This window comes from Pristis pectinata, chromosome 5 (genome assembly GCF_009764475.1).
Source record: "Pristis pectinata isolate sPriPec2 chromosome 5, sPriPec2.1.pri, whole genome shotgun sequence".
NCBI lineage: Eukaryota > Metazoa > Chordata > Chondrichthyes > Rhinopristiformes > Pristidae > Pristis > Pristis pectinata.
This window is the reverse complement of record NC_067409.1, coordinates 77,887,689-77,913,808: the sequence shown is the minus strand read 5'-3', so window position 1 is coordinate 77,913,808 and position 26,120 is coordinate 77,887,689. Positions and strand designations below refer to the sequence as shown.

The following is a 26,120-nucleotide window of genomic DNA, read 5'->3' as shown; positions in this document are numbered from 1 at the left end:
CAAAAATAAGTGATTTGGTTGTGTACCTCATTGCTTGGAACTTGTGTGTAAATCGACTCTCTCATTTGCAATATTTTGACAATAGTGTTAACTCAAGGTACATGCAAGTCTGGGTAATGAATGGGTTCCATTTTCACAGATGTCCATAAGTTGATTTTGTCTTTAAGTCAGAAAATACACAAAAAAATTACTCTATGGTAACCACACCTCCACAGTGTTGTAATGAATGGCATCAAAAGCACATAAGACTGATAAGAAAGAACAAGTACTAAAAGTGGTGGGAGAAAGGAAACTAGTTCTGCTGTTTATATGAATGACCATATGTATATACATTGGGCTTTTGAATTTAATAATATTATGGGAGCTCGTTCGTATGTAGGTGTGTCCATAAGTTGGGCGTAACCCAGGGATGGCCTCTATTGTATTACACTGCCTATTAAGCACTTTTAGGAATCCTTTGTAAGTGCATATTATTAATTATTTCAAAGGATTTAACCCATGAATCAATAGATTTTAATCTTTATTTCTATTTGCACGACACTAAACTGTAAGTCTAGTTGTGATATACTGGTAGTGTTTTCAGAACAATATTATTGTTGAGTTAAACTTTCTGCACATGGTTTCTTTACTACATGTTAAATAGATTAATTGTGATAAGTTTGAACAACTGGTATAACAACATTAGCTTCTTCCAATCATTGTATTCCAGGCTTTACTTTGTTGCTTCAAGGGAAGGTCACCTCCCCAGTTTTCTGTGCATGATCCATGTTTTTAGATGCACCCCGATCCCAGCCTTGTGCTTTAATGTAAGTACACTCTATGAAATGAATTTTCTCATACTTTGTCAACATTAAACACATCAGTGGAGCTTGTTTGGAGCCTTGTAGCCATTAAGTGTGGTGACGGCGATGGACAGGGGGAAGAAGGGAAGTGAGGGTGGGTTGACCCAAGGTTTTGCTACACAGTCTCCCAAGCCTAGTTTTACGAACACGTGGACATGGGAATAGAGGCAGCTTGCTTTTGCCCTCAAACACATTGTTGCAAAGTAATCTTGCACCACAAAAGTCTTGAGGTTTAAAAAAAGGGAGTGCTTCAATTTTGTTAGCATTGTGAATAAATCTTCTAATAATCGTTCAGCTTTGGTTTTCCCTTTCGTTCCCTTCCACTTTCCCACTCTCACCATCCATTTCACATTCCGATGCTGCTGTTCCTATGTCTGATGTCTTATGTGCAACTTGTCCATGGCATTGAAGAGCATTAGAGTGAGAGCCATGGAGATGCACGGTCATCTGCTCAGTTTATATTTGATCCCTGAGGTATCCCTGACATAGCCAGAGGAAACCCACATGACATGGATATAATGTTATGTGTGATAGGTAGTGGAAATGACTATCCAACATTTGGTAGGTTTTGATCTTTTGGTTAAAATGTTTCATGCTTGTGAGCGATCCTTTTCATTTGTCATATTGGTGGCATTCAGCAGTATGATATGATGTTGGCCTCCCTTCATCGAGTTTTATAATCATTTCCCTTGTATTTTCACCCAACCTGACTGGGCAATGCAATGTGCTCTGGAACCCGGTCAGTGTCCCATTGATGTGCTTTTGGAAAAGGGTGCAGCAGTAGTCTTTGATGAATTGGGTTCATTTGGACCCTGCTTCTCTCTGTACTGGACCTGGATCTCTGCTCATCACTTGCTCCTCAACCCATTACCGAGTTGGAAAATTTGCTAGTTGAAACACAAATTCAACCTGCTCCAAAGTCTCTCTGTTCTACAACATTCCCCAAGGCCCTACTATTTACTGTGAATTTGACTTTCCAAAATGCAATGCCTCGCACTTATCTGAATTAAACTCCATTTGCCAAACCTTGGTCCACTCACCCAGTTGATCAAGATCCCCCTGTAATCTTTGATTTTGAATCTGTATCCCACCTATTTTCATGTCATCTGCAGACTTACTAACTATGCCTTGTACATTCTCATCCAAGTCATTGATATAGAAATGATTCTTCTTCACTGTCGGTGAAGATTTGAGGCTTGCCACTGGTTCTGTCCATCGGTAGGAAAATGAAGGCGATTGTCTTGCAGCTAGAGCCTCCTCAAGTATTCAGCCCCGTCCAGTCACCCCATCACCTGATGTCACTCCACTCCCTGATACTGCTTCTGATGCCACGCACCTTTACTCCTGACCAGTAGCTTACCTGCTGTCTTCTAGAGGAATTGGAATTGGTGTATTATTGTCACATGTACCAAAGTACAGTGAAAAGCTTGTTCTGTATGAATGGTATGCAAGGCAAGCTTTTCACTGTAGCTCAGTACATGTGACAATAATAAACCAATTCCAATTCCACAAGAAGAAAGCAGGTAAGCTGCTGATCAGGAGGAAAGGCGTGTGGTGTCAGGAGAAGCAGTATCAGGGGGTGGAATGGGGAAGCTGACTGAAAGATTCATGTGTATGAAAGTCCATCTGTCACACACAGCTGCTTGAGCATGACAGAATCTGGCTGCCAGGTTCCCTGTTGCAAAACTCGCGCATGTTTTGAGGCACAAAAGAATTCCTAGGCTGGAGAGTGTGGATTGTTGTTACACAACAACAGAAGTTGTATTCTAATAACCTACAAATACCAAATGTTACACAAATCTGATAACGTGTATACCTTCTGCCTACTTTTTAAACATTGATCTGTATGTTGCACAATCAAATATGATATAAAACTACTGAAAATATTTACTGTTTTAAAGGAAAGAAGTGAAAGGTAATTTAACTGTGAAAGGTTAATGTGTCCTTGGCTTCATCCTGTTCTTTTCTATTGACTATCGAGTTTAATTTTGTTTGTTCTTGTTATTCAGGGAGGGATGGCTTTAATCTTTCTCTGCATTGAAGATATTTACACACTCATTAATTACTTCAGCTTTAACTACTGGCTCTTTATTGGCCTATCTGTTGCCAGCCAGATTTACCTGAGATGGAAATTCCCAGATCTACCAAGACCGGTGAAGGTAACATTAGTTAAAAGATTCTCACTAAAAACTTTGTGTTTTGTGCCAACAAATAATGCCGGAGGAACTCAAGTGTGTCAGGCAGCATTTGTGGAGGGAAATGGATAGTCAACATTTCGGGTTGCGAGCCTTCATCTGGACAGGTGAAGGGTCTTGACCCAAAACATCAACTGTCCATTTCCTTCCACAGATGCTGCTCGATCCGCTGAGTTCCTCCAGCAGATTGTTTGTTGCTCCACATTCCAGCATCTGCGCTCTCTTGTGTCTCCATTGTGTTTTGTGTAAGCTGTATCTCATTTGCATTTGCTTGTGGAACAGAAAGCTGTGGGTTCAGAACATGTGTCAAAGATTCTTGCACTGAAGAGCTGTCTGAAGTGGTACTTTGAGAGTGCTTCATTGTCAATGGAGGTGTCTTTTGGATGAGACTGAGACTCTTGTCTGTTATCTGGGTGCAATTGATTTTTGGTAATGATCGGGCAGCACATATTTATCAGTCAATGTTACAACAAGATTTGTGGTTGTTACTGCACTGCTGTTCGAGGGAGCTTGCTGCATAGAAAATGACTGCAGATTTTCCTACATTACCATAGTGCACCAAGTATTCAAATGATTGGAAAGTGCTTGACATATCATAATGTCAAGAAAAATGATGCAAGTTTTTTTTAATAAAACATTTATTTGTGTGTCCAGGATTTTTAAAACTTTTCTTCATCTGAGAAGATCTCTGCATGGGAGAGTAGCAAGGATCTGCTCTCAGATGCTCCCAATGTTACATTGTTACTGTTTAAGCATAGATCTGTTCCCATGTATTACCAGTGTAACTCCCTGGTTACTTTGTAATCGAGCAAACAGTCTGTGTCGCGGCTACTATCAATATTACTTTGTAACTGCAGGTAGAATATAGATTACCAAAATACAATCGATGTTAAATTGTATTTGGCAAATTAATTGCATCTGGCAACAGTCTCTCAAGTGTTACATTGTAATGGATCCTGGAGATGGTCTATGCAAATACTATCGTTTCCCATTTATCTGTTAAATGTAGGCAAAGCCCAATTCATTACACCCCTGGTGTATTGTTCAGGTGAGGCACTTGCTACAGATTACCCAGTGCCACTGTAATGGCTCCTGGTTTTGAATCAATGGTCCAATTAAGGATGATGATGGTGGTGCATTAAACAATGGTATTGCCATTTGAACGTGCAGGAGAGGGTTTTTTTATCTCAGACATTGTCTTTCACTGTGTGCTGTAAATATTGCCACTTTTCAGCCCAAGTCTGCTCATTACCAGAGCTTGCTGAAAGTGATGGTGGGCTGTTTTCTCACCTAAGGAATTAGTTTTGTAGCTGGGCATCATGTATTCAAAAATCCCACTTCTGACGTGATGGAAAAGCAATGATGAAATATTGTGGTTGTACTGAAAGAGCTTGGCCAGTTCTGGAGCACAGGTGTTTAGTGGAGCAGATAAGATGCTCAAAGTCAGTGTCGAGTTTATTGTCATATTATGCATTCATGTACTGGCACAAGTACATGTATGCACAGGTACAATGATAAACTTACTTGCAGCAGCATCATAGGCACATAGCATCAGATATATAACATTCACAAGAAAAACAGTAATTAAACATAAATTATACAAAATTATACAAGCAAGAACATGGGGAAAAAAATGAAGCAATGGACATCGTGCAGCACACACTAAATGCTGGAGGAACTCAGGTCAGGAAAACCCCAGCATTTTGGGGTTTCTCCAGCATTTTATGTATGTTGCTCCAGATTCCAGCACCTGCAGAATCTCTTGGGACATTGTTGGTGTGCCTGGTGCTTCCAGTCATTTCTCGTTGTTACATGATGTGCATCAAATTGGCCAAAGAATGCAATCTATGGGGGTCGTTGGGGGGGGGAATGAAATGCAGGCAGGAATCACCAGCTTGACTGTGGTTGCCATTTGGGCTGCCAGTCAGCACTTTGATCCTATTCAGAATGACAATGTTTGTGGAGCCTCCTCCTGTTACAAGGAATGATGGTCAAGAGCTCATAAGGCCACTTGCCCACTGCTCTAATTGTATGTGTCTCTGTGTCACTTGGATTTCTTATTGCAGTCTGGGATGTCGATGGTGTCCACTCTGTACAACAGCACTCCCAACATTGACATTGGTCTCCAGATGTTAGTGAGGAGGAATTTGCTGTGACATTTGCACTTGGTGCCTGGATTCAATGTGTAGGCCAAATGGTCCACCTGGTTTTATTTTCCCCCTTTTCCTATGGTTGGATGCAAGCATGGCTTGCTGGAACACTGCAGAGTGTGGTTTAGAGCCAAGTGGTGTTGTGGAACTAGAGTTCCTTATCCATCAGTCAAGGTAGTATACAGGTAATTGACTTCCTCCAATCAGGGCATAAGTAAACAAGCTGGAGCTTTACGACATTCAAATAGCTTCAATGTTACTGCTAATGCTATGAATTTGTTGTTAGCTTTTATAAAACTGATCCTAAAACTTCTAAACTGCTAATGTTGGATTTGCTTGTGTACCTCTGGATTATTGGTCTGGTAGTATAACCAATATGTTTCTTTGAGCTACTCCCAACCACTGTGAGGAAGCTGAAGCTGCTGCAGGCTTAATTACCCATTTCACAGCATCTAATAAAAGAAGGTTTACAGGCATGGGAATTTGCTTTCTTGGGTTTTGAACTGTGAATTGGGCATAATTTTCAATGAAACAAAAATGGAAACAACTAAGGAGGTCAGGCAGCATCTGTGAAGAGAGAAACAGTTAACTGCAGAATCTGATTTTTTTGTTTTCACCTTTTGGAATTAAGCATGCAGTCTGTTCCGCTAGTTCATAGCTTAAGTAGCTGGCGCAGACACAATGGGCTGAAGGGCCTGCTTCGGTGTTGTATGGCTCGATGGCCAGAAACAGTCAAATTGGCCCTCCTGTGCTTTGGTACGTGTCACAAGAATCCCCCAGGTTTTGAATTCTCTCTGTTTGCAGATAGTCAAATACACATGGGTACTGAGAAGAAAAACAGAATCAGGTGGCATCTGTGGAAAGAGAAACAGTTTCAGGTTGTTGCTCTTCCAACAGAACTGGCAGGAGTTAACAGTGAAACAAGTTTTGTGTTGCAGAGAACACGAGAACGGTCGGGTAGAACAAAAGGGCAGATCTCTGGTGGGTACAGAGGCCATGTGATAGCAGAGCCAAAATATAAGTCTTCACCCCAAAAGAAGTAAAACCAACCATAGGATTTCTGGATGAATGGTGTATTGTGTGAGTGCCTTCTATTGGTCCTTTGTGTAACAATGCTGTCATTTAGACTTGTGGACTCTCCACATAAAATAATCCGACTCTCATTTTAGTGGAACTAAACTTTAAATGCCCACGTTCAGGAATCATCTCAAGGCCATCGTCTTTGATGTTAATTAAATGCTCAAACCAAAAAGAAAATGCTGGAAATGCTTGGTTGAGGGAGGGACAAGAATGGGTGATCGATGTACCAGGGTTTCAAAGTTTTAAGAAGAATAGAGAGGGGGGTAAAAGAGGGGGAGGAGTTGCAATGCTAATTAGAGATAATATATCAGCTGCACTCCAGGGAGACATCATGGAGGGCCAGGACACAGAGTCTATATGGGTAGAACTCAGGAATAGGAAGGGTGCAATCAGTCTCTTGGGGGTGTACTATAGACCTCCCAATAGCCACCGCACATTGAGGAACGGATATGCAAACAGATTAGGGAAATGTGTAAAAATTACAGGGTTGTGGTCATGGGAGACTTCAACTTCCCGAATATAGATTGGGACTTTTTTTTAGTGCAAAGGGGTTAGATGGGGCAGAATTTGTTAGCTGTATCCGGGGGGGGGGGGGGGGGGGGGGTGTTAAATCAATATGTTGGCGGTCCAACAAGGGGAGAGGCTATTCTGGACCTGGTGTTGGGTAATGAGCCTGGCCAGGTGACTCACCTGTCAGTGGGTGAGCTACTGGGGAACAGTGACCACAGCTCATTAACTTTCAGGATAGCTATAGATAAGGATAGGTATGGGGCCAGCGGGAGAGTTTTAAATTGGAGCAGGGCTCATTATGAAGGCATATGACAAGAACTAGGTAAAGTAAACTGGGAACACCTTTTTGATGGCAAGTCCACGTCGAACATGTGGAAAGTGTCTAAGGATCAAATACATAGGGTACAGGACAGGTACGTCTCGATTAGAAGGAAGGACATGAATGGCAAAATAAGGGAACCTTGGATGTTTTTAGAGAAGTGATGAACTTAGTCAAGAAGAAAAAGGACAAGTATGTAGAGCTTCGGATCAGATAGAACACGTGAGGACTATAAAGAAGCTAGAAATGTACTCAAGAAAGGAATTAGGAAAGCCAGGAGGGACCATGAAAAGTCCTTAACAAGTAGGATTAAGGAGAATCCAAAGGCGTTCTATACCTACGTAAGGAATAAGAGGATAACGAGGGAGAGGGTAGGACCACTTAAGAATACAGAAGGGAATCTATGTTTGGATGCAGAAGATATGGATGAGGTTCTGAATGAGTATTTCTCTTCAGCATTTACCCAGGAAAGGGACATGCAGGATGCAGAAATTGGAACTGAGGGCGGAAACATGTTAGGGCATTTAGAGGTCAAGGAGGAGGTAGTGTTAGGTCTCCTAAACAGTATTAATGTGGATAGGGCCCATTAGGATATACCCAGGTTACTGAGGGAGGTGAGAGAGGAAATTGCTGGGGCCTTGACAGTATCTTTGTATCTTCTTTGACCACGGGTGATGTCTAGGAGGACTAGTGAATGGCTAATGTTGTTCCTCTATTTAAGAAAGGAACAAGGGAAAATCTGGGGAACTATAGACTGGTGAGTCTCACTTCAGTTGTAGGGAAATTGCTGGAGAAAATATTTCGGGATGGGCTATACGAGCATCTGGAATCCAATGGCGTGATTAGGGAAGGCCAGCATGGCTTTGTGCGGGGCAAGTCATGTCTTACTAGCCTGGTTGAGTTTTTTGACAAGGTGATGAGAGAGACTGATGAAAGTAGAGCTGTGGATGTCACCTATATGGACTTCAGTAAGGCATTTGACAAGGTCCCACATCATCAGTTAATCAAGGAACTTCGGATGCATGGGATCAGTGGAGAATTGGCTATGTGGATCTGGAACTGGCTTGTCCACAGAACACAGAGGGTGGTGGTTGAAGGGACTTATTTGGGCTGGAGGCCTGTGAGTAGTGGTGTTCTGCAGGGATCTGTACTGGGACCTCTGCTGTTTGTGATGTACATAAATGACCTGGATGAGTATGTTGATGGGTGGGTTAGTAAGTTTGCAGACGATACCAAGATTGGTGGAGTTGTTAATAGTGTAGAAGACTGGTGACAGAGACAGCATGCTATAAGTCAGTTGCAGATGTGGGCAGAGAAATGGCAGATGGAGTTTAACCTGAATAAATGTGAGGTGTTGCACCTTGGTGGGACTAATGTCAAGAGGCAGTGCACTCTAAAGGACAAGACCCTTAGCAGTGTTGAAGAGCAGAGAGACCTTGGGGTGCAAATCCATGGTTCACTGAAAGTGGCTACACAGGTAGATAGGATGGTAAAGAAGGCTTATCAAATACTTGCTTTCATTAATCGAGGTATTGAGTATAGGAGCAAAGAAGTTATGATGCATCTCTATAGAACTCTGGTTAGGCTGCATTTAGAGTATTGCATTCAATCTTGGTCACCTCACTACAGGAAGGATGTCTAGGCTTTAAAGAGGGGGCAGAGGAGGTTTACTAAGATGCTGCCTGGATTAGAGGGCATGCGCTGTCAGGAGAGGCTGGACAAACTTGGGTTCTTTTCTCTGGAGTGGTGGAGGCTGAGGGGTGATCTGTTGGAAGTGTATAAAACTATGAGCGGCATAGATAGGGTGGACAAGCAATATCTTTTTCCCATTATTGAGCTATCCAATACCAGAGGGCATACATTTAAGTTGAGAGGGGGTAGGTTCAGAACAGATGTCAGGGGTACGTTTTTTACTCAGAGAATGGTGGATGCCTGGAATGCGTTGCCTGATAGTGTGGTAGAGGCAAATTCATTGGGGGCTTTTAAGAGGGGTATGGATGGGCACATGAATGAGAGGAAAATGGAGGGATATGGGCATTCTGTAGGTACAAGGGATTAGCTATGTTGGCACAACATTGTGGGCTGAAGGGCTTGTTCTGTGCTGTACTGTTCTATGTCCTATGAAATACTCAGCAAGTCAGGCTGCATCTGTGTGAAGAGAAACAGAGTCAACATTTCAGGTCAGAGACTCCTTGTCAGAACCCTGACCTGCTGGGTATTTGCAGCATTTTCTGCGTTTGTTTTAGATTTCCAACATCTGCAGTTATTTTGATTTTCACTTAATTAAATGCTCATTTGAATTAGGCATGATAATTGTTTTAAATGCTGGCTTGGATAAATTGGCGGGGTGGTGGTAGCAGGAGGTACATTTGATTCAAGCTTGTGAGGTTGTGGGTTTACATCCTACACTGCTTGAGGGCATAAACTTTAACTGGCATTTGTACTGCAGTACCACAAGAGTGCTTCTTTCCTGCTCTTCTCCTAGATGCAAGATTAAACTGTCTTAATTGATACCAAATATTTTAGGGAAGAGTTTGAAGTAGAGTGAGGAAGCTCTGCTGTACTGTTTCAATGAAGAGCACCACAAGTGTTAACCGGTCATTCATTCTCATTTGTTGTTCGTGCGATGTTACTGTGCCAAAATAGGCAGCCAACTCCACAGCTATAAAAACACTTCAATAATGTGAAATGGACATGAGTTCCTTATGAATGGCAGCTCTTACTAAACATCTGAGATTCATTAACATCTGAAAACATTAGTGGGGTTGTTGGGTCATTCAAGGTAAATGGACCATGTAAAATTGGTAACTTAAAGAGTGGCATGGGAAAAATTAATGGTGTAGCTAGCAGCAGATGCTAACTGATGAGGGGAAGAGGAAAGGCTGGTCTTTGGATGCTGCTTGTGAACACTTGCATAAGAATTGGTTGTCAGGTGCGGTCCTCAGCCGACATTTGGTCTCATTGATGTCAGTGCAACAATGGCAGGAGCTGACCACAACCCTGCAACCATGAAATAATGTGAATATCTGCAGAACTCTTTGCCATCAGCAGTCATTTGTAATGTTAAAATTTGCAATTTTCTTTTGCAGCTCAGCTTGATTTTCCCAATTATCTACTGCATGTGCAGCTTGTTTCTGGTGATTACTCCTCTCTACAGTGACACCATGAACTCGCTTGTTGGGATTGTGGTAGCGCTCTCTGGAGCTCCTGTCTACTTTCTCTGTGTTTACCTCCCACCTGAAAAGCAACCCAAGTGCCTTGAAAAGCTTTTGCGTAAGTAATGTGGTGAATTACTGCTTTTTTTCTCCTCTCTACTAGGAAGTCTTGATGTGTTTTATTTCCTAAGAACTTTGCACATTTCAATCTAATAATTTCTCTTTTTCCTCCTGCGTTCCGGAGAATCTATGTCCCTGCCTTGGTTGGACAAAATTATTGTAATACTATCCTGGCCAACCTTCCAAGCTGTGCCTTTTGTGAACTGGAGCTCATCCATACTTCTGCTGCTGGCATCTCAGCCAGCTGCGAGCTCTTTTCTCCAATCATCCTTTTGGTCATCAGAAACCTTCACTGGTACTTCATCTGACAAGACTCAGTGTTAAAATTCTCATTCCAAATGAGATCTGTGAACCTCCATCCCTAGTCTCCTGAATTTATCTTCCCCCCCCCCCCCCCCCCCCCCCCCCCGCCCACTATTCCTTTCTTAGGTCCTAATCTCTGGGAATCCCTCCTTAAATCTTGTTTCCCCCTCTCTGCTTAAAAATGCTCTTTAAAGTATACCTTGATGAAGTTGTTGGCCATTGCCCTGACTGCATTTTAGTTTCATAATATACTTATGATGGACCTTTTCTTTTTAACCGTGCTAAAGGTGTTTATAAAAGCGAGGTGTTGTTGAAATTCATTGTTAGTCTCTTCAAGCAAATACTGCGTTTTGTGGCTTCTGCTCAGTGCCTGAGCTGTTGCTAAGCTACTGGTCATCCCATATATTGTGCGGGTATCTGAATCTGATCTAATTATGTTCCACCAGGCATGGTGGTGACTCACTCAAACAGAATGCTTTATTGTGAGCATTGTGATTGAATTACAAATTAGTTAATGAAACAGCCTCTGCTGTAGATTAACAAAATATGAACACCACCTAAAGAACACTGCTTCTGAAAATTTGAAGCTACAGGTACTTGCATCTGTGGTCCTATAAGTCAGAGTAACTGACTGCAGTGTATTGGCCTGGCTTGGAAATTAGTCAAGAGGCAAGGTCAATAATGGAAATGCATTTGGAATGGTAGGATGTGATTCACTGGGTCCTCTGAGGATATGCTGGAGCCACAAACTTTCCCCGTATTTAAAGATGACGAGAGAGGGAGCTACTTATCCAAGTTTGATGTGGGGACAAGATGTGGATCATTGTAAACGATGTAGATTTCAGCATTAAGTTACTAAAAGGTATGAAAGGTTGAGTGAATGGGCAATAAATTCAGTGCAGGCAAATGTGAGGTCTTCCAATTTGAGCTCAAAAGTATAGAATGGGGCATACCGTAGACACAAGCTAGGAACATGCCCAATTACCCTGGCATATACAGGATGTTCAGTTAGCATTGCCTAAGATTACTGTGACGTGTCAGGATAAAGGATAGGTGCAGAAACCCCAAAGGCATCCTACATGGGCAACTCTTGTCTGGCAAGAGACCAATTGGCAGACAACACTGGAGATTGCTTTCAGAAGATTCATGCTTATGATTGGCATTGGCCTTAGCACATTGGAAGAAATGTCTGATGAAAGAGCCAATAGATCCATGAAGATGAATGTGCCCAGCAAACAAGTGAAGCATTTAATGTACCCATGACCCTCTTAATAAGAGGTGCTCAAAGTTTATCTGTGGCAACTGCAAAAAGGTTTGCATAATCTGGATCAGACCAGTCAGTAATAAGCCGCACTACTTGCAATGCCAGTAACAGAGAGCACAAATTCCATTGTCTGTTTGGGCAGATAGCAGCCCAAAAAGTGAGACTCTAGCATAGATTTAACCATACATCCAGCATAGGATGCTGTCTGTCTTCTGAGATAAGTTACAAGGAGAGATGACAGAAGCTAGAAGCAAAAAGCTGTAGATGTTGAAAATCCAAAACAAAAACAGAAAATGTCAGAATCACTCAGCAGGTCAGGTAGCATCTGTGGAGAGAGAGAAACCAAGGTTTCTTTCCCTGGAATTGAAAAAAGAACTAATGCATTGATTTGATTGAAGTTTTCAAGATGTATAAAAGGTAGATATTTCTGGTGGTTGGGGAATCTAGGATAAAGGGGCATGATCTAAAAGCTGGGCTTTTTGGGAGTGAAATTTGGGAAGACTTATACATTGGGGTACGGTGGAAATTCAGACTCCCTCCTGAAAATAGTAATTGGTGCATTGTTGGTTGTTAGTGTTAAGTCTGAGATGGACAGATTTTTTCTTAACCAAAAGATATGAAGAAATTTGGGGTAAAGACAAGAATAGGAAGTGAGGCTATAGCTCAGCTGTGATCTCGCTGAAAGGTGGAACAGGCGAGCAGCTTAAATGCCTGTTCCAGTATATAAATTGGCGCAGCTTGCTCCAGTCTCTTGGAGCAACTTCTTAAATATCAACTTCTTAAATATGAAGTTGATGCACTTTTGTTTGAATTGCATGTGGGAGGTTGATTTTTCTTGATAACTGTCTATGGAGAATTATAACAAGAAATGAAAGGCTGAGTATTGGAAATACTGTGAGCAGATAACATCTCTGGAAAGAGAAATTGAATAGTAGTATCGGGTAAATGAAAAATTGGGTACAATTTGTTTCTTTTAAATAATTTTTCAGTGCAACAATATGAAGATTAATTATTTAATCAGCAGTTACTTTTTAGGGATTGTAATCAAATACTTGTATTAAAAAGCAGCTGTTCCTTTAACTTTTTTCCTAGGTATCCTTTCTTTGTACACTCAGAAGTTGGCACTGTGCTGTCTAACAGATAATGAATTTCAAGAGAAAGAAGTTTAACTGGAATCAATCAAAGAACCGTTCCAGAAATGTGGCACCAGAAGTTGTTTGCACAGATACCTATCTCTCATGCTGTTTAAAACTTTGAATCCTGCCCTCTTGACTATCAAAATGCAGGAACCTCCACTATTTCCAAGAAATGGACTATTTCTCTTGTAGTAAAGCAGTTTTTATCAAAGAATACATTCTTTTCCCACCTCTTTTTATTCAAGGAAAGTAATAGGCTCATCATAAATGTTGGTGTTTATGTTTTTCATTACCCATTTTTATTCTGTGATGGAGACAGTTAATTTTGGTCACTCTCTGCTGAGCCATTGTGATTTATGTCACAGGAGATGTCCTGGAGTGTTTTTTTAAATTTATTACTCTCTTGTGATGTGGCTGTTGCCAGCAAGGCCAACATTTATTGCCCAAAGCCTTAATTGCCTTTGAGAAGGTGGTGATGGGCCCTCTCCTTGAACTGCTGCAGTCCTTCTGGTGAAAGTGCTCCCAACAGTGCTGTCAAGGTGGGAGTACTAGGATTTAGACCCAGAAATGATGAAGGACCAGTGATATATTTCCAAATCAAGATGAGCAAGACTTGGAGGTGAACCTGTAGTTTCTACAGCAGATAATGTGGGTCTACCCACTGCCAGAATATAGATTCCATGGACTACAACATGATCTATTGTCAGGAAACTCAGGATTAACCCCTCCACCATTTTAAAGATCCACTCCTTGTTGTTTAACATAGAGCTCCTCCAGTTTGTTTTGGGACAACTCCCATTAATCATGCCATTGCTGTGGTCTAGTTCAAGGGTTCCTATGGCAATGTGGGAATTGACATGTTTTTTAAAAAAAAGTTCTTTGGTTTATAGAGGAAACTCTTGGCAACCAGTTTTCCTTCCTTGTTTAAAATGCAGATTTTTCTCATGCTTAAAATCAATGCAGAGTGGCTCTTCCAAGGTGCTGACACTGCACGGATCTCATAGCATTCTCCTGAAATCTTTGTTGATGTAATCACCTCTGTTAGAAGGTGCTAGAGATAGATAATTTGTGAAATAGCAGAAAAGATTTGGTCAGTATTTTAGCTTTAGAGAGTGGGCAAATTCCGGAGAACCAAATGTGCATAAATATTATGTGACCAGTGTGTTTTAATGCATTCCAATAAAAAGAGGGATTGTGTTTTTTTATATAACTAAAGTAATAGAAAAGAAAAAAACTGTAAAATGAGAAAAGATCTGAAGGGTGGAATTTGTAAGCAAAATTAAATGTTTTTAGATTCTGCCACACAAAAGGTTTGACTCTTGTTTTTACCCTTGACATGCAAATGTAGACTTGCCAACAGTGTTCACTGGAATTAATGAGGATAAGGAACTTCTGTTTCTTTTTTCTTGGTTGTGTGGACTGACTCACTGGCAATGATTGGTTAATTATGCAGAGTTACTGAAGTTGAATTGAAAAACGTAATTTGTATAGAACTATCCTTCGCTCACTGCATTCTGTTGCTATTACCTGGCTTTTCTTGGGGAAAATTGCTAAAGCTTCTTTGATTAAATTCTGTTTCCCCCACTCTTTAAATGGAATGTTTTCTGAGTAAATTACCTTTATTTGCAGTGCAACTGCTAGTTGCTGTGAGCCCAGACTCATTCCCTGCTACACCCCAGCTCATTAGTTGATGCAGTTCTGTCAATAAAGACTTTTTTTGGCTCCGTCCCGTTGACAGTAGCAGGATGACAAGGGTCTGCTGATTTAGTACTGTGACTGTACCTATTTATTGTCAGATTATAAACAATATACAAAAACTATTTGTGACATCCAGCTTCACATATGATGGGCCCTGTATTTATGTCCTTTGCTTTTAATCAAATGTCCTTTGCTTAATCAGAATCAGATTTATTTGTTATCACTGACATATGACATGACATTTGTTGTTTTGCAGCAGCAGTACAGTGTAAGACATAAAAATCTATAAATGACAAAAAGAAATAGTGCAAGAAAAGGAAAAATGAGGTAGTGTTCAGGGGTTCATGGATCATTCAGAATTCTGATGGCGGAGGGGAAGAAGCTGTTCCTGAATCGTTGAGTTTGGGTCTTCAGGCTCCTGTAGTAATGAGAAGAGGGCATGTCCTGGATGGTGAGGGTCCTTAATGATGCATGCCACCTTCTTAGGCACTGCTTCTTGAAGATGTCCTCGATAGTGAGGAGGGTTGTGACTGTGATGGAGCTGGCTAAGTCTACAACCCTCTGCAGCCTCTTGTGATCCTGTGCATTGGAGGCTCCATACCAGGCTGCGATGCAGCTAGTTGGAATGCTGTCCACCGTACATCTATAGAAATTTGCAAGAGTCTTTGGTGACATATCAAATCTCCTCAAACTCCTAATGAAGTAGAGCTGCTGGCGTGCCTTCTTTGTGATTGCATCAATGTGTTGGGCCCATCCTCTGAGATGTTGATGCCCAGGAACTTGAAGCTGCTCACCCTTTCCACCACTGACCCCTCAGTGAGGACTAGTGTGTGTGTTCTCCTGACTTCCTCCTGAAGTCCAGAGTCAGGTCAATGGTCTTGCTGACGTTGAGTGCGGGGTTGTAGTTGCAACACCACTTAACCAGCCGATCTATCTCACTCCTGTAGGCCTCCTCATTGCCATCTGAGATTCTACCAATAACAGTGATGTCATCAGTGAACTTAGATGGTGTTTGATCTGTGCTGAACCACACAGTCATGAGTATAGAGAGAGTAGAGCAGTGGGCTAAGTACACATCCTTCAGGTGCACCTGTGTTGATTGTCAGTGAGGAGGAGATGTTATTGCCGATCCACATTACATTTGCATTTGGGTTTTTTAGACTCCCAAAAACTTTATAATGGAAAACAAATCAAATGGACTATATCGACTTAGTTCAGTGTTTTCCACTGACCTGTTGAGGTTTATTAATTCTGATTAATTCACCTTGATTCTGATTTATTCAGAATCAAGGTGAGCATTTTAAATAATTCCTTGAGGACGTTGTTGATATAATTCTCCTTTGTAGTCTAAGCTGTTTACAGATTTGTACATCTCCTGTAACCTACACGCTACAGAGATGAGAAGTGTTACTCAGTATGAATTCTTATTCACGGGGAGCTATGCAAAGAAGTCTTTGGACCAAATAGGCTGTTGATTTGCTGTCTGTTGAGGTCTCAAATGTACAGCTCAAGTACAGTGGAGAAATAGCTATTATCTATTTCATTATTGAGATACTGCTGTGATACACCATGTGTCTCCCCACTCCCCCCAGTCATTCCACTCTCACCATTACTCTCTGCACTACTTCTGTTTAGGAGTGGTAATGATAGAAGTTGGTTTTGCTAGCCTAATGACAAGGACCACCAATTGGTTTGGATATTGCACTTGTCTCGTGGTTACTGTTGGATTCGACTGTTTTAAATAGTTTTTTTAACATGTATAGTGTTTAATACACCTCAAGTGGCTGTACAAGGAATGGCCGCTTCTCCGCTTATTGGTTCGTCCATCAGGTGAATGTGTTTTCTCATTGGTTGGTTTTGCCACAGGTATCTCATAGGTTTTCTGATTGGACTATTGTTAGCTAAGGAGTACCTCTTAGATATAAAAGGTGTCGTTTTTTGTTAATCACTCTTTCTTATCTTGCTCTCTTGCCTCTCTCTCGTTCCTCTGTCTCTCTTGCTTATCTTGCTCTTGCCTCTATCTCTCTCCCTTGCTCTCTTCCCCCTCCCACTAGCTCATTTTTAGTTCCTTTGTCTCGGCTCGTCTCCTAGAAGTAAAGCTAGTGCCATGCGCTCTGTGACTGCTTCTTTGTTTTAAACTTTTCTAATAAAACTTCGTGAAGCACCAAGTTGTTTTCAACTCATTCTTGGACTCCTGGAAAGAACCTGCTCCTGAAAATAACCGGGTCTGACAATGCCCCCTTGGTTAAATCAAATTTTTGTTTTCACAGATTCAATTTCAATTGATCCACAGAGCTCTAAAGGGGGTTTTGATTCACCTGTCCCATCCTTACCAATAATGTATGGAAGATGGGGAGCATTCAGTATGATTTCAGTGGGCCTCTGCCCAATTAGGTTATCTCTCAGCTGATGTCTTAGCGGCGCACATACTGACACACTAGACTCGGAAATTGAGTGGAACTGTTGTTCATAATCTGACTTGTAACATACAGCAGAAATTCCTAACCTGTTTGTAGGTAACCTTTCAAACATGTATGGTCTCTCCTGTGTTCTATTTTGTCTTAATGTATAAGAAATCTAAAGTGTAAATCAATTGCAGTTTGTATTTATAAGGGATTCGCTTTTCGAACCCTGGTTTTGAGTACAGGAAACTGAGATGCAGTTATCATTGGCTGTTAATTGTTTTTATCATTTGCTATAAATTTTTATCTTAGTGATGTCTTATCAGTTTACAGATGGTTATTATAAAATGTTTTTGATAAATTTAGTGCACAGATCACCTTTTATAGATGTACAAATTATAGAATGATTCAGTTCTGTTGTGTGTAGAGTATAGAAATACTACAAATATTCCTAAAGAAGTTGGGTATAGTCTTAAATGTTCTCATTACATCTTAACTTTTTTTTGCTCTGATGTTTTATATGTCCTATCAGAAGTGTGAATTTGGAATATCTTTTTACCTTTCCTCAAGAATTTTTGGTATTATTGCAATCTCAAAATAGTGATTACAAGGCAATGGGCTCAGAATAGTTTATATTATTAACTGCTGTTGGAACGATGTTGATTGCAAACTGACGAATTGTCCACTGAATTACCCAAATATATTACAAAGTTTATTATATGATGTTTTGATGTTCCATACTTAGTTTTGAGTCAAATAAACCTTTAAACATGTACATAACAGTGTAAAATCTGAAGTATTTTTATATAATACTTTAAGTAAAAATACAACTACTTGGACTTGTTAGGGCAGTTTTATGAGCAAGTCTTCCAATGTTGTTGTTAAGAGTTGTGAACACACTGTGCCTGGTATTGGTGCCATATCCTAATTCACTCTGGCCAAAAGAACAGAACTTGTTGTCTGAACTTATTATTTGGATTGTGAAGACAGCTGGCCTTGAATTTTCAAGTGGTAAAACAGGTGCTTTTTGGAGTCTCAACCAAGAGACAGAGATGGCGTGTTCCTCTCAGATGATGTGTAGTAAGACACGTCACAGATAAATCAGTTGGGAACCAGTAACTAAGGAAGTAGGATGTTTCAACAATTCAGGCATCGAACTGAAGTGTGAAAGCTTGAAGTTAACAAGATCAATAAGATTTCCACTACCATATGCTCATAAGTGTAGGATGAAGAGTCTATTGGAGACATAATATAGGAGAAAAGAATACCGATTTTTAGGACCAGTATGAGGGCCCTACACAGGATGGGTTGGTTTCAAATGAATAATACTGGGTCCACTGTCCTCACTATGTAGTTGCAAACTCAAGTTGACCAGTTTTGAGAGTTTCATTCATTTGATGTTTAGCCATGTAGCAGTGGAGGCTCTCTGGCTATGTTATGGTATTTACTTATTACTTGTTTCACAGTGCTTTGTTAGGAGTGCCGATGGCTGCCGCTGACATTATCATCTTGAGACTCTAAATCCATTATTACTAGGTTCTTCCTCAGAGTTGGTCATCACATTCTTCTCGTCACTTAGCCAACCCACCTGGTACAGGTCAATCTGATACTGCTGGCTCGTGAAAGGCAAGTAAGTGACCTGAGTTTTGCTTCCCAAGTCAGAATGCCTTCTGCAAAGTGGCATCTCTTGTCAGAATTAGGGCAGGGGAACAAAGACAAGCTCCAGGTGATAGTCAAGGGAGAAGCCTTGATCTGGGGATACAGATAGATGGGTGAAATAGTGTGGAATGGAAATTCCCAGATAGTAATGGGAATTAACAGTTTGGGCCATGGGATGATGCAAGTATTGTCAACAGCAAATTTCAGGGCAGGACATCTTCGCGTCAGTACCCTGCCACGTAAGGCAGTGTCTATTTAATCACTACTCAGAAAGTATTTTTAATCAATAAAGCTTTGATGAACTGTGTGACATTTATCTGTTGCCAAACCCAACATTTTTTTCTACTTTCCTGCATAAAAGATTTCAAGATAGTAACATGGATCATGTTAAAAATGGAGTGGGGGTGGACAAACTGCCCCTTCATTCCTTACACTCACATGTATCTGCACTTGAAATTGAACGTCATCTTTTAATAAAAAATGACAATGTCGGCGATTGCAATGAATACTCAATGCTTCCTGTTTTTGGCAGATCAATAATGTTGGCCATTGGTGCTGGAAAGGTCGACGTTTATTCTTGCCCCATATTTGAATTAAACAGAATGGTAGTACTACTCAGTTAACTACAGTCAAATCATCTGAGGGCACATGTATTGGCAAGTGTATAAAGTTGGATTCATTCCAATTCAGTAGCAGTAGGGCCTGGGAGATTTGGCATCTATTTGAATAGATGTGAGGAAGTAAAGGGTTAAGAAACTGTGACTGACTGTAACTATACATATAACTGATGGAAAAATACCTCGCAAGCAAGAGCACGCAAGCTACTGACTCATGGATAGGTGGTAATTACTGTGTATGGAACCTTGGTTGCAGACCAGTTATGCTGGACGATAAGGGTGGTGGGTGCAATAAACAACGAGTGGGAAGCTTGTCCTAAACAATGAGGGGTGATGTCTGTCTTTGGATCTCTGAGACCTGACTGAAACTTGCGGCGCCGCATTCATTAAGTGTGCGTGACGATATCTGTATAAATTTCTGTCTGCTCCTTTGGACTGTGGAGACCTCCAATAAAGACTCTACATGAGAGTTTGAGGAGAATTCTCCTGCAGTATACTGCTAATAAACACATTTTAACAGAATTAATCTGTGGCACTGTGTTAGTTTGCAGCAGACAGGAGTGGGAATTTAAAATCGGGACAACAGATGAATGCTAAATCACCCCAGTAATCCAGGAAGCTACTAACAAACCTTATTTTGAGAGTGGATTTAAACTAACAAGTGCAGGTGAACAGAACAAAGGAGAAGAGGAAGTTGAAATGTAAAAGGTAAATGGAAAGGAGAAAATTACTGTAGATTGAAAAGGAGATTAAATGAGCGTTCCTCTACTCTGGTCTGTTATACCAGTCAAACATTGGAGAAATTGAACACCGTTTGGGAGATTGCTGAGCACCTGCACTTCATCTGCAGTGCAACATGTAGCTTTTCGTTGCCTGCTACTTCAATTCTCCTTCCTATTCGAACTCTGGCCTGTCGGTCTGCGGCCTGCACTGTTGTAACAACGCCCATGTAAGCTTGTGGAAACAGCAGCTTATCATCTTCCAGCTGGGCACATTGCAGCTTTCTGGATTCAATATCAAATTCAACAATTTCAGGTAACTTGCTTTCTCTGCCTGTGTCAGAACTGTCCTTTCCTGCTGCAAGTTATCCATCTGAGATATTGGCTTAGTTTTTCTCTCTCCATTTGTACAGCTTGACCTGCTAGGCATGTCCCACAGTCCTACACTTCACAACTTTTATGTTGAATTGCTTGTGTTCTCACTAACTGTTCTCATTTCATAACTTGTGTTATATTTTCTCTCTCTCTCTCTCTAACTGTCCCCATTAATCCATCAACCAGACATCCCTTACAGTTTATCCCCACAGTAACCCTGGCCTCACGCTGTTGGAGTTGTTCCCTCCCTGACACTCTCTGCCCCTTAAAATAACATGCTTTCTGATGAAGTCTTTGACCTGCAACATTAACTCTGTCCTTCCTCCACAGACACTGCCTGCCCTGTTGAGAGTTTCCAGCATCTGCAGATTTTTGATTTTCAGTCAAACATTTCCTTGCATAAGGACTTTGTTATCTACTTTGCAAGACCCTTTGCTGAGTTGCCTTGAATAAAAACCATTTTAATATAAAGGATGCAAACAAGATGTAAAATGGTAAAGCAGAGAACATACCACACACTACTTAAGGAAAGTCTAGAGTGGGTTGCTTGAAGATTGTGAGTTGGGATTAGATACATTACATGGCTAGAATTAGCAGGTCCCAGTATTGTTTCTTTTATTCATTTTTGGGAATACAGATGTCATTGTCCAGCCCAGCGTTTCTTGCCCATTATTATTACCTTGAGAAGTGGGTTGTGATGAGGGGAAGATATTGGAACGTCCTTCTTTGGGGTGCACACTGACGAAGGTCACGTTTGTGCAAGTCCACATGTTGAACATGCCTGCTTCTTTGTTAATAGAACATTTTCCTTCAATATAATATCTCATTCTCCATTGATAAAGGGGAAAGTTGCCATTAGTTGATAACATGCATCCATGCTACCTGTCTGTCCAGAGCACAGGGTGACCTCTGTGACAGGGGCTTGGCTACCATGAATTGTGGGAGCCGTAGGTCTCCATGGCTGGATCAGTAGCTACCAGAACAGTCATGAGCTGACTGCCACTCCTGATGCAATGCTAGGTTCCACTGCTTGTTGCTCTATAATGGAATAGCACACATTGGGGTGGACCTGCCCTTGCTGTCTTAGTGTGCCACAGGCCTCTGGGACAATGTCTCCCGCTGTTGTTCAGCTTGGGACTGTGGCTTGGTGTTAATGTTGTTGGACTGTCCCACCCTGAAGGTGGTCACTATAGTTAGAAAGAACATGCCAGTTGACTTCTCAAGCTATTAACAATATCTGAGTGGCTGGTAGTCCAACTACTTTGTTTAAATTGCATCTCTGGGTGCTTGTGTATCACTGTAAAGTGATCCTTTGCTTTAATAAATCGAACTTAATAGTGATAATAAAGCAAAATCTCCTGCATCCTGTAAGTAAAATTCAAAAAATATTAGCAATCCTAAGTGATGAGAGGCACAATTGTGGCTTTGGCTAAGGCTGGGGTTGCCAGCTTAGCTGGATACATTCTTAAGAGGCTTCCTCAGAAGTCCTACTGCTCTGGCCGCACTGTCTCACCATTGTCCATTGAATTTGCTCATCCTCAAACTGGTACTGGTTCATTATTGTTACATGTACTGAGGTACAGTGAAAAGCTTTCGTTTGCATACCATCCAGTCAGAACGTGCCATACATACGTACATCAAAGTAGTAAAAAGAAAAACAAAATGCATAGTAAGATATTTATTTACTAGTCACGTGTACATCAAAACACACAGTGAAATTCACCTTTTTGCGTAACTGAGAATGTGCTGGGGGCAGCCCAGCACATAGTGTAGCTACAGAGAAAGTGCAGTGCAGGCAAACAAATAAAGTGCAAGGGTCTCCCTGCACTGCTCTGATGTTTTTCTGCCTTTGGTAGGAGGCGATTTAGCTGCTATTTCTGACAAGAGACACCCAGTTTGCCCACCTTCTCACAAAACTTTCAAATATCATTGCAGTTTTATCGGTTAATGAAAACAATGAATACTATCTTTCAGCAATGGCTGCAGCACTGGAGGTAAGGAGAACATCAAGGAGCTTGGGTTTCAAGAGGGCATGAATTCAGATAGAGCAGCAGCCCTGCTGCCAGGACAGTTTGGCTCAATTGGCTTTCTGGAGCAATGGTTGAGCACGGTTTCGGGGGTAGAAAGTTTACAATCTGTGAGCTCCACAGACTTCAGTTGATTGTTGAGAAGGGTATTTGAAGATTACATCCTCAGACCTAACACAAACTCATGGTCTACAGGGCATTCTGTCTGCTTCTTGGATGTGGAAAATCTCAAATGAAATGTTTTTGCCCTCTGACATAGACATCTCAAAAATACCAACGATGCTGCCTTAAAAAGAAAAGCTCTAAATTCACTGGAAGGATAAATGAACCAATGTCAGTGTCCTCTCCCAGGCCCATGTCCCCAGCATCGAGGCCCTATTTACTTTCAATTGGCCACAATGTGCGGGCCACATCTCTGGCAGTAGATTCCCAAACCAAATGCTCTATTTAAACTTCCATGGGAAAAGATTATCAGGCAGATAAAGGAAATAGAACTCCTTCAAGAAATGCAACATCCCCATTGAGTCCTGGGAGTCTCTGGCCCATGACAGCTCAAAGTGCAGTAGGCGGACTTGGCATAGTATTGAGAACCTTGAGGCCATGCAGTGGGAGCACACCGAAGCCCTGCGTTAGTGGCACAAGGAACAGACTACCTCACAAACTACCCACCCATCAACCCTCAGAACCCACAAAACTGGAATAGAAATGTTGACCTCGATCCTGAGGGATTGTCATTCCCCTTACTCGGCTGTGACTCAGCACTCCTTTAGGAGAACAGACTTCAGAAGATCCACTATTCAAGTAAAGATTCCACCTGTTCTCTTTCCCAGATTGTGGTAAAGCGGAGGAAATAGTTCACCGAGAGCCCCAGTGACTGTTCCAGTGCCATCTTCCACTCTCCATACAATTTAAACTCTTCTGAACCTCTGTTGCCATTATTCCAAAATGATAAGATATGACATAACCTACTTTCCCATATTTATGCCATGCAGTAACATAAGAATCAGAATACTGGAATAGGGAGGAATTCAAATTATGCTTCGATAGCTAGGGTACTTATCTTTGCTTTTTTTAAGCTAGCATCAGTAATGGTTAGCATCATTGACTATTGAACGGTTCCCTTATACGATGAGATAGACTCCGACCTCATGATGTACCTTGTTGTGACCTTGCAGCTTATTGCACTGCACCTTCTCTGTAGCTGTGACACTTTACTCTGTACTGTTACTGTTTTTACCAGTTACCAATACCATAGAATTACAGCATTGTCATAGAAAACCAAATGGCTCACTAGCGTCCTCTAGGGAAAGCAATCCACTATCCTTGCCTGATCAGGTAGTTCTATAACTCAAGATCCATGTGTCTTACACTGTTTCTGCTCTCTGAAATGGTCTGGCAGGTCACTCCAGTGGGACACTAGGACTGGGCATTCAGTGGCACTTTCCCTGAATGAATTAAGATGAAGTGAAGTGAAAAGTGAAAATCCCAACTTTTAATATGATAATAAAAATATTGGTATTGGTTTATTATTGTCACTTGTACAGAGGTACAGTGAAAAACTTGTCTTGCATACCAATCGTACAGGTCAATTTATTACACAGTGCAGTTACATTGAGTTAGTACAAAGTGCATTGATGTAGTACAGGTAAAAACAATAACAGTACAGAGTAAATTTAGGGTGAGAGGGGAAAGATTTAAAAGGGACCTGAGGGGCAACTTTTTCACACAGAGGGTGGTGAATATATGGAAGGAGCTGCCAGAGGAAGAGGTTGAGGCAGGTACAATAGTATCATTTTAAGAAGCATTTGGGTAGGTACATGGAGGGGTGGGGCTTAAGAGGGATATGGACCGAATGCAGGGAATTGGGACTAGCTGGGTGTGCACCGTGGTCAGCATGGACTCGTTGGGCCGAAGGATCTGTATCCTTGCTATATTACTCTATGACACTGAAGTGTCACAGCTACAGAGAAAGTGCAGTGAAATAAGGTGCAAGGTCACAACAAGGTAGATTGTGAGGTCAGAGATGACTCACACCAAGGTTCATTTGTCCAGCACCGCGTCTCACCTACTATTCCAACATTAGTTGGTGGTGCATTCCCCAAAATATTTTGGAAGTTTCCTGGCAGGAATCCAATGCATTCAGCACTAAGTGGAGCGCAGAATTCATCCTCCTTTAAAAAGACTGAAATCTCCATTTCAGTTCTCTTCAGCTGCTGTGTGAGCTGATTCTCCAGTTAGCTCTTTGCTTTCTTCACCACATTCACCTGTTACTGCTCACCTGCACTTGGTTCAGATCACAAATTCTTGATGCTTCAGACATTACATAGAAGTCATAGCATTGCTTTCTTCAGGGTGATCCTCAGCCAACTCATTGTCATTACTCAGGATGAGTGACTGGTCATCACGGATCCAATCAAATAATTAAGACTGCTCACTGTCTGACTGGCCATGAGAAGTTGGAATTCATGCAGGAACTAAGATAGACTGAATGGCACAAGTGGTGGAGGCGATGGGTGGGGAGCTGCGGCAGGGGTTGGGGAGACTTGGAATTGTGGGTGAGGAGGTGGAACAGTGGGGCGGGAGTGGGGGAGCTGGGGTGTGGAGGAGGATTCAATCTGTCAGTTGATGTGAGAACATTCGGCCCAGAGGGACTACGCAAGGATCGTTCATACACAATGACTCTCAGCCGAGTTGGGGATCTGTGAGTGGAATAGTTTATGTGATGTGTACAAAGGGTAGGGGTATTGATAGAATCTGTAGAACATTTTATAACACAACCTTGATAAAACTGTAAAAGAAAATTAAAAAACGCAGATGCTGCAAACCTGAAATAAAAACAGAAAATGCTGGAAAACTGCTGAGGGTTTCTATGATAGCCTCAATAAAACTGAAGGCTTCACGTCATCTGACTTGTTGTATTTCACAAACTCCTATGAAGGGCAGGAGGGTTGGAAAAACTCCATTTGTACAGACTACTTAAGTGTGTGCAATCAGGTATGAGTAGGGTCCTGCTTTGCTGACTGATGGTCAAACGGAATTGAAGGCATGAGTGTGACCAACCACGTCAATGCTGCAGTCGAGTTGTAAAGGATAAGGCTGCTTCCAATACCGTTGTGGCTGTCAGGTAATAATACATTGTGACCAAGAGCTGTTCCTGTACTGCGGCAAGAGCAGAAACTTGACTGAAGGGCTTTAAGAAGGGAATTCTAAGGAAGGTGGGCGTGGATTCGGGAGGCACCAACACATTTACAAGGTTTCAGGTGGTGCGCCACTGGACAGTGAAGTAAGGAGTTACATTGAGGAAGTAATTGATAATGGCATATTTGACAGAGTTGGGGATGCAAATGAGGAGAGATGATTGTTAGTAACTGCAGTTCCATGGGAGGAGGAGAAAGGAACTGGGGCTGTATTTACATTTCAATGTTATTCCTTTAATACTTCCATCAAGGTGATGACTTGTATAAGAGCCTGATGGTGGGAGACAATGGTGCTGTGGACCAGGTGTAACACACTGGCAAACCTGCATTTTGCACAGTTGCTTGTCATGTG

At 41.6% G+C, this 26,120-nt stretch overlaps 1 protein-coding gene across 4 annotated transcripts in view; it reads left to right on the top strand.

Moving 5' to 3' along the window:
• Positions 1 to 17,920, top strand: part of si:dkeyp-120h9.1 (Y+L amino acid transporter 2-like) — a 66,645-nt gene extending 48,725 nt beyond the window's left edge. For all 4 annotated transcript variants that reach the window (XM_052015945.1, XM_052015944.1, XM_052015943.1 and 1 more), the window contains 4 exons: positions 710 to 806; positions 2,852 to 3,001; positions 10,186 to 10,369; positions 13,031 to 17,920. In XM_052015945.1, the coding sequence (XP_051871905.1) occupies positions 710 to 806; positions 2,852 to 3,001; positions 10,186 to 10,369; positions 13,031 to 13,107 (508 nt within the window). In that variant the 3' untranslated portion in view covers positions 13,108 to 17,920. The remainder of the gene's footprint in view (positions 1 to 709; positions 807 to 2,851; positions 3,002 to 10,185; positions 10,370 to 13,030) is intronic.
• Positions 17,921 to 26,120: the final 8,200 nt, after the last annotated feature.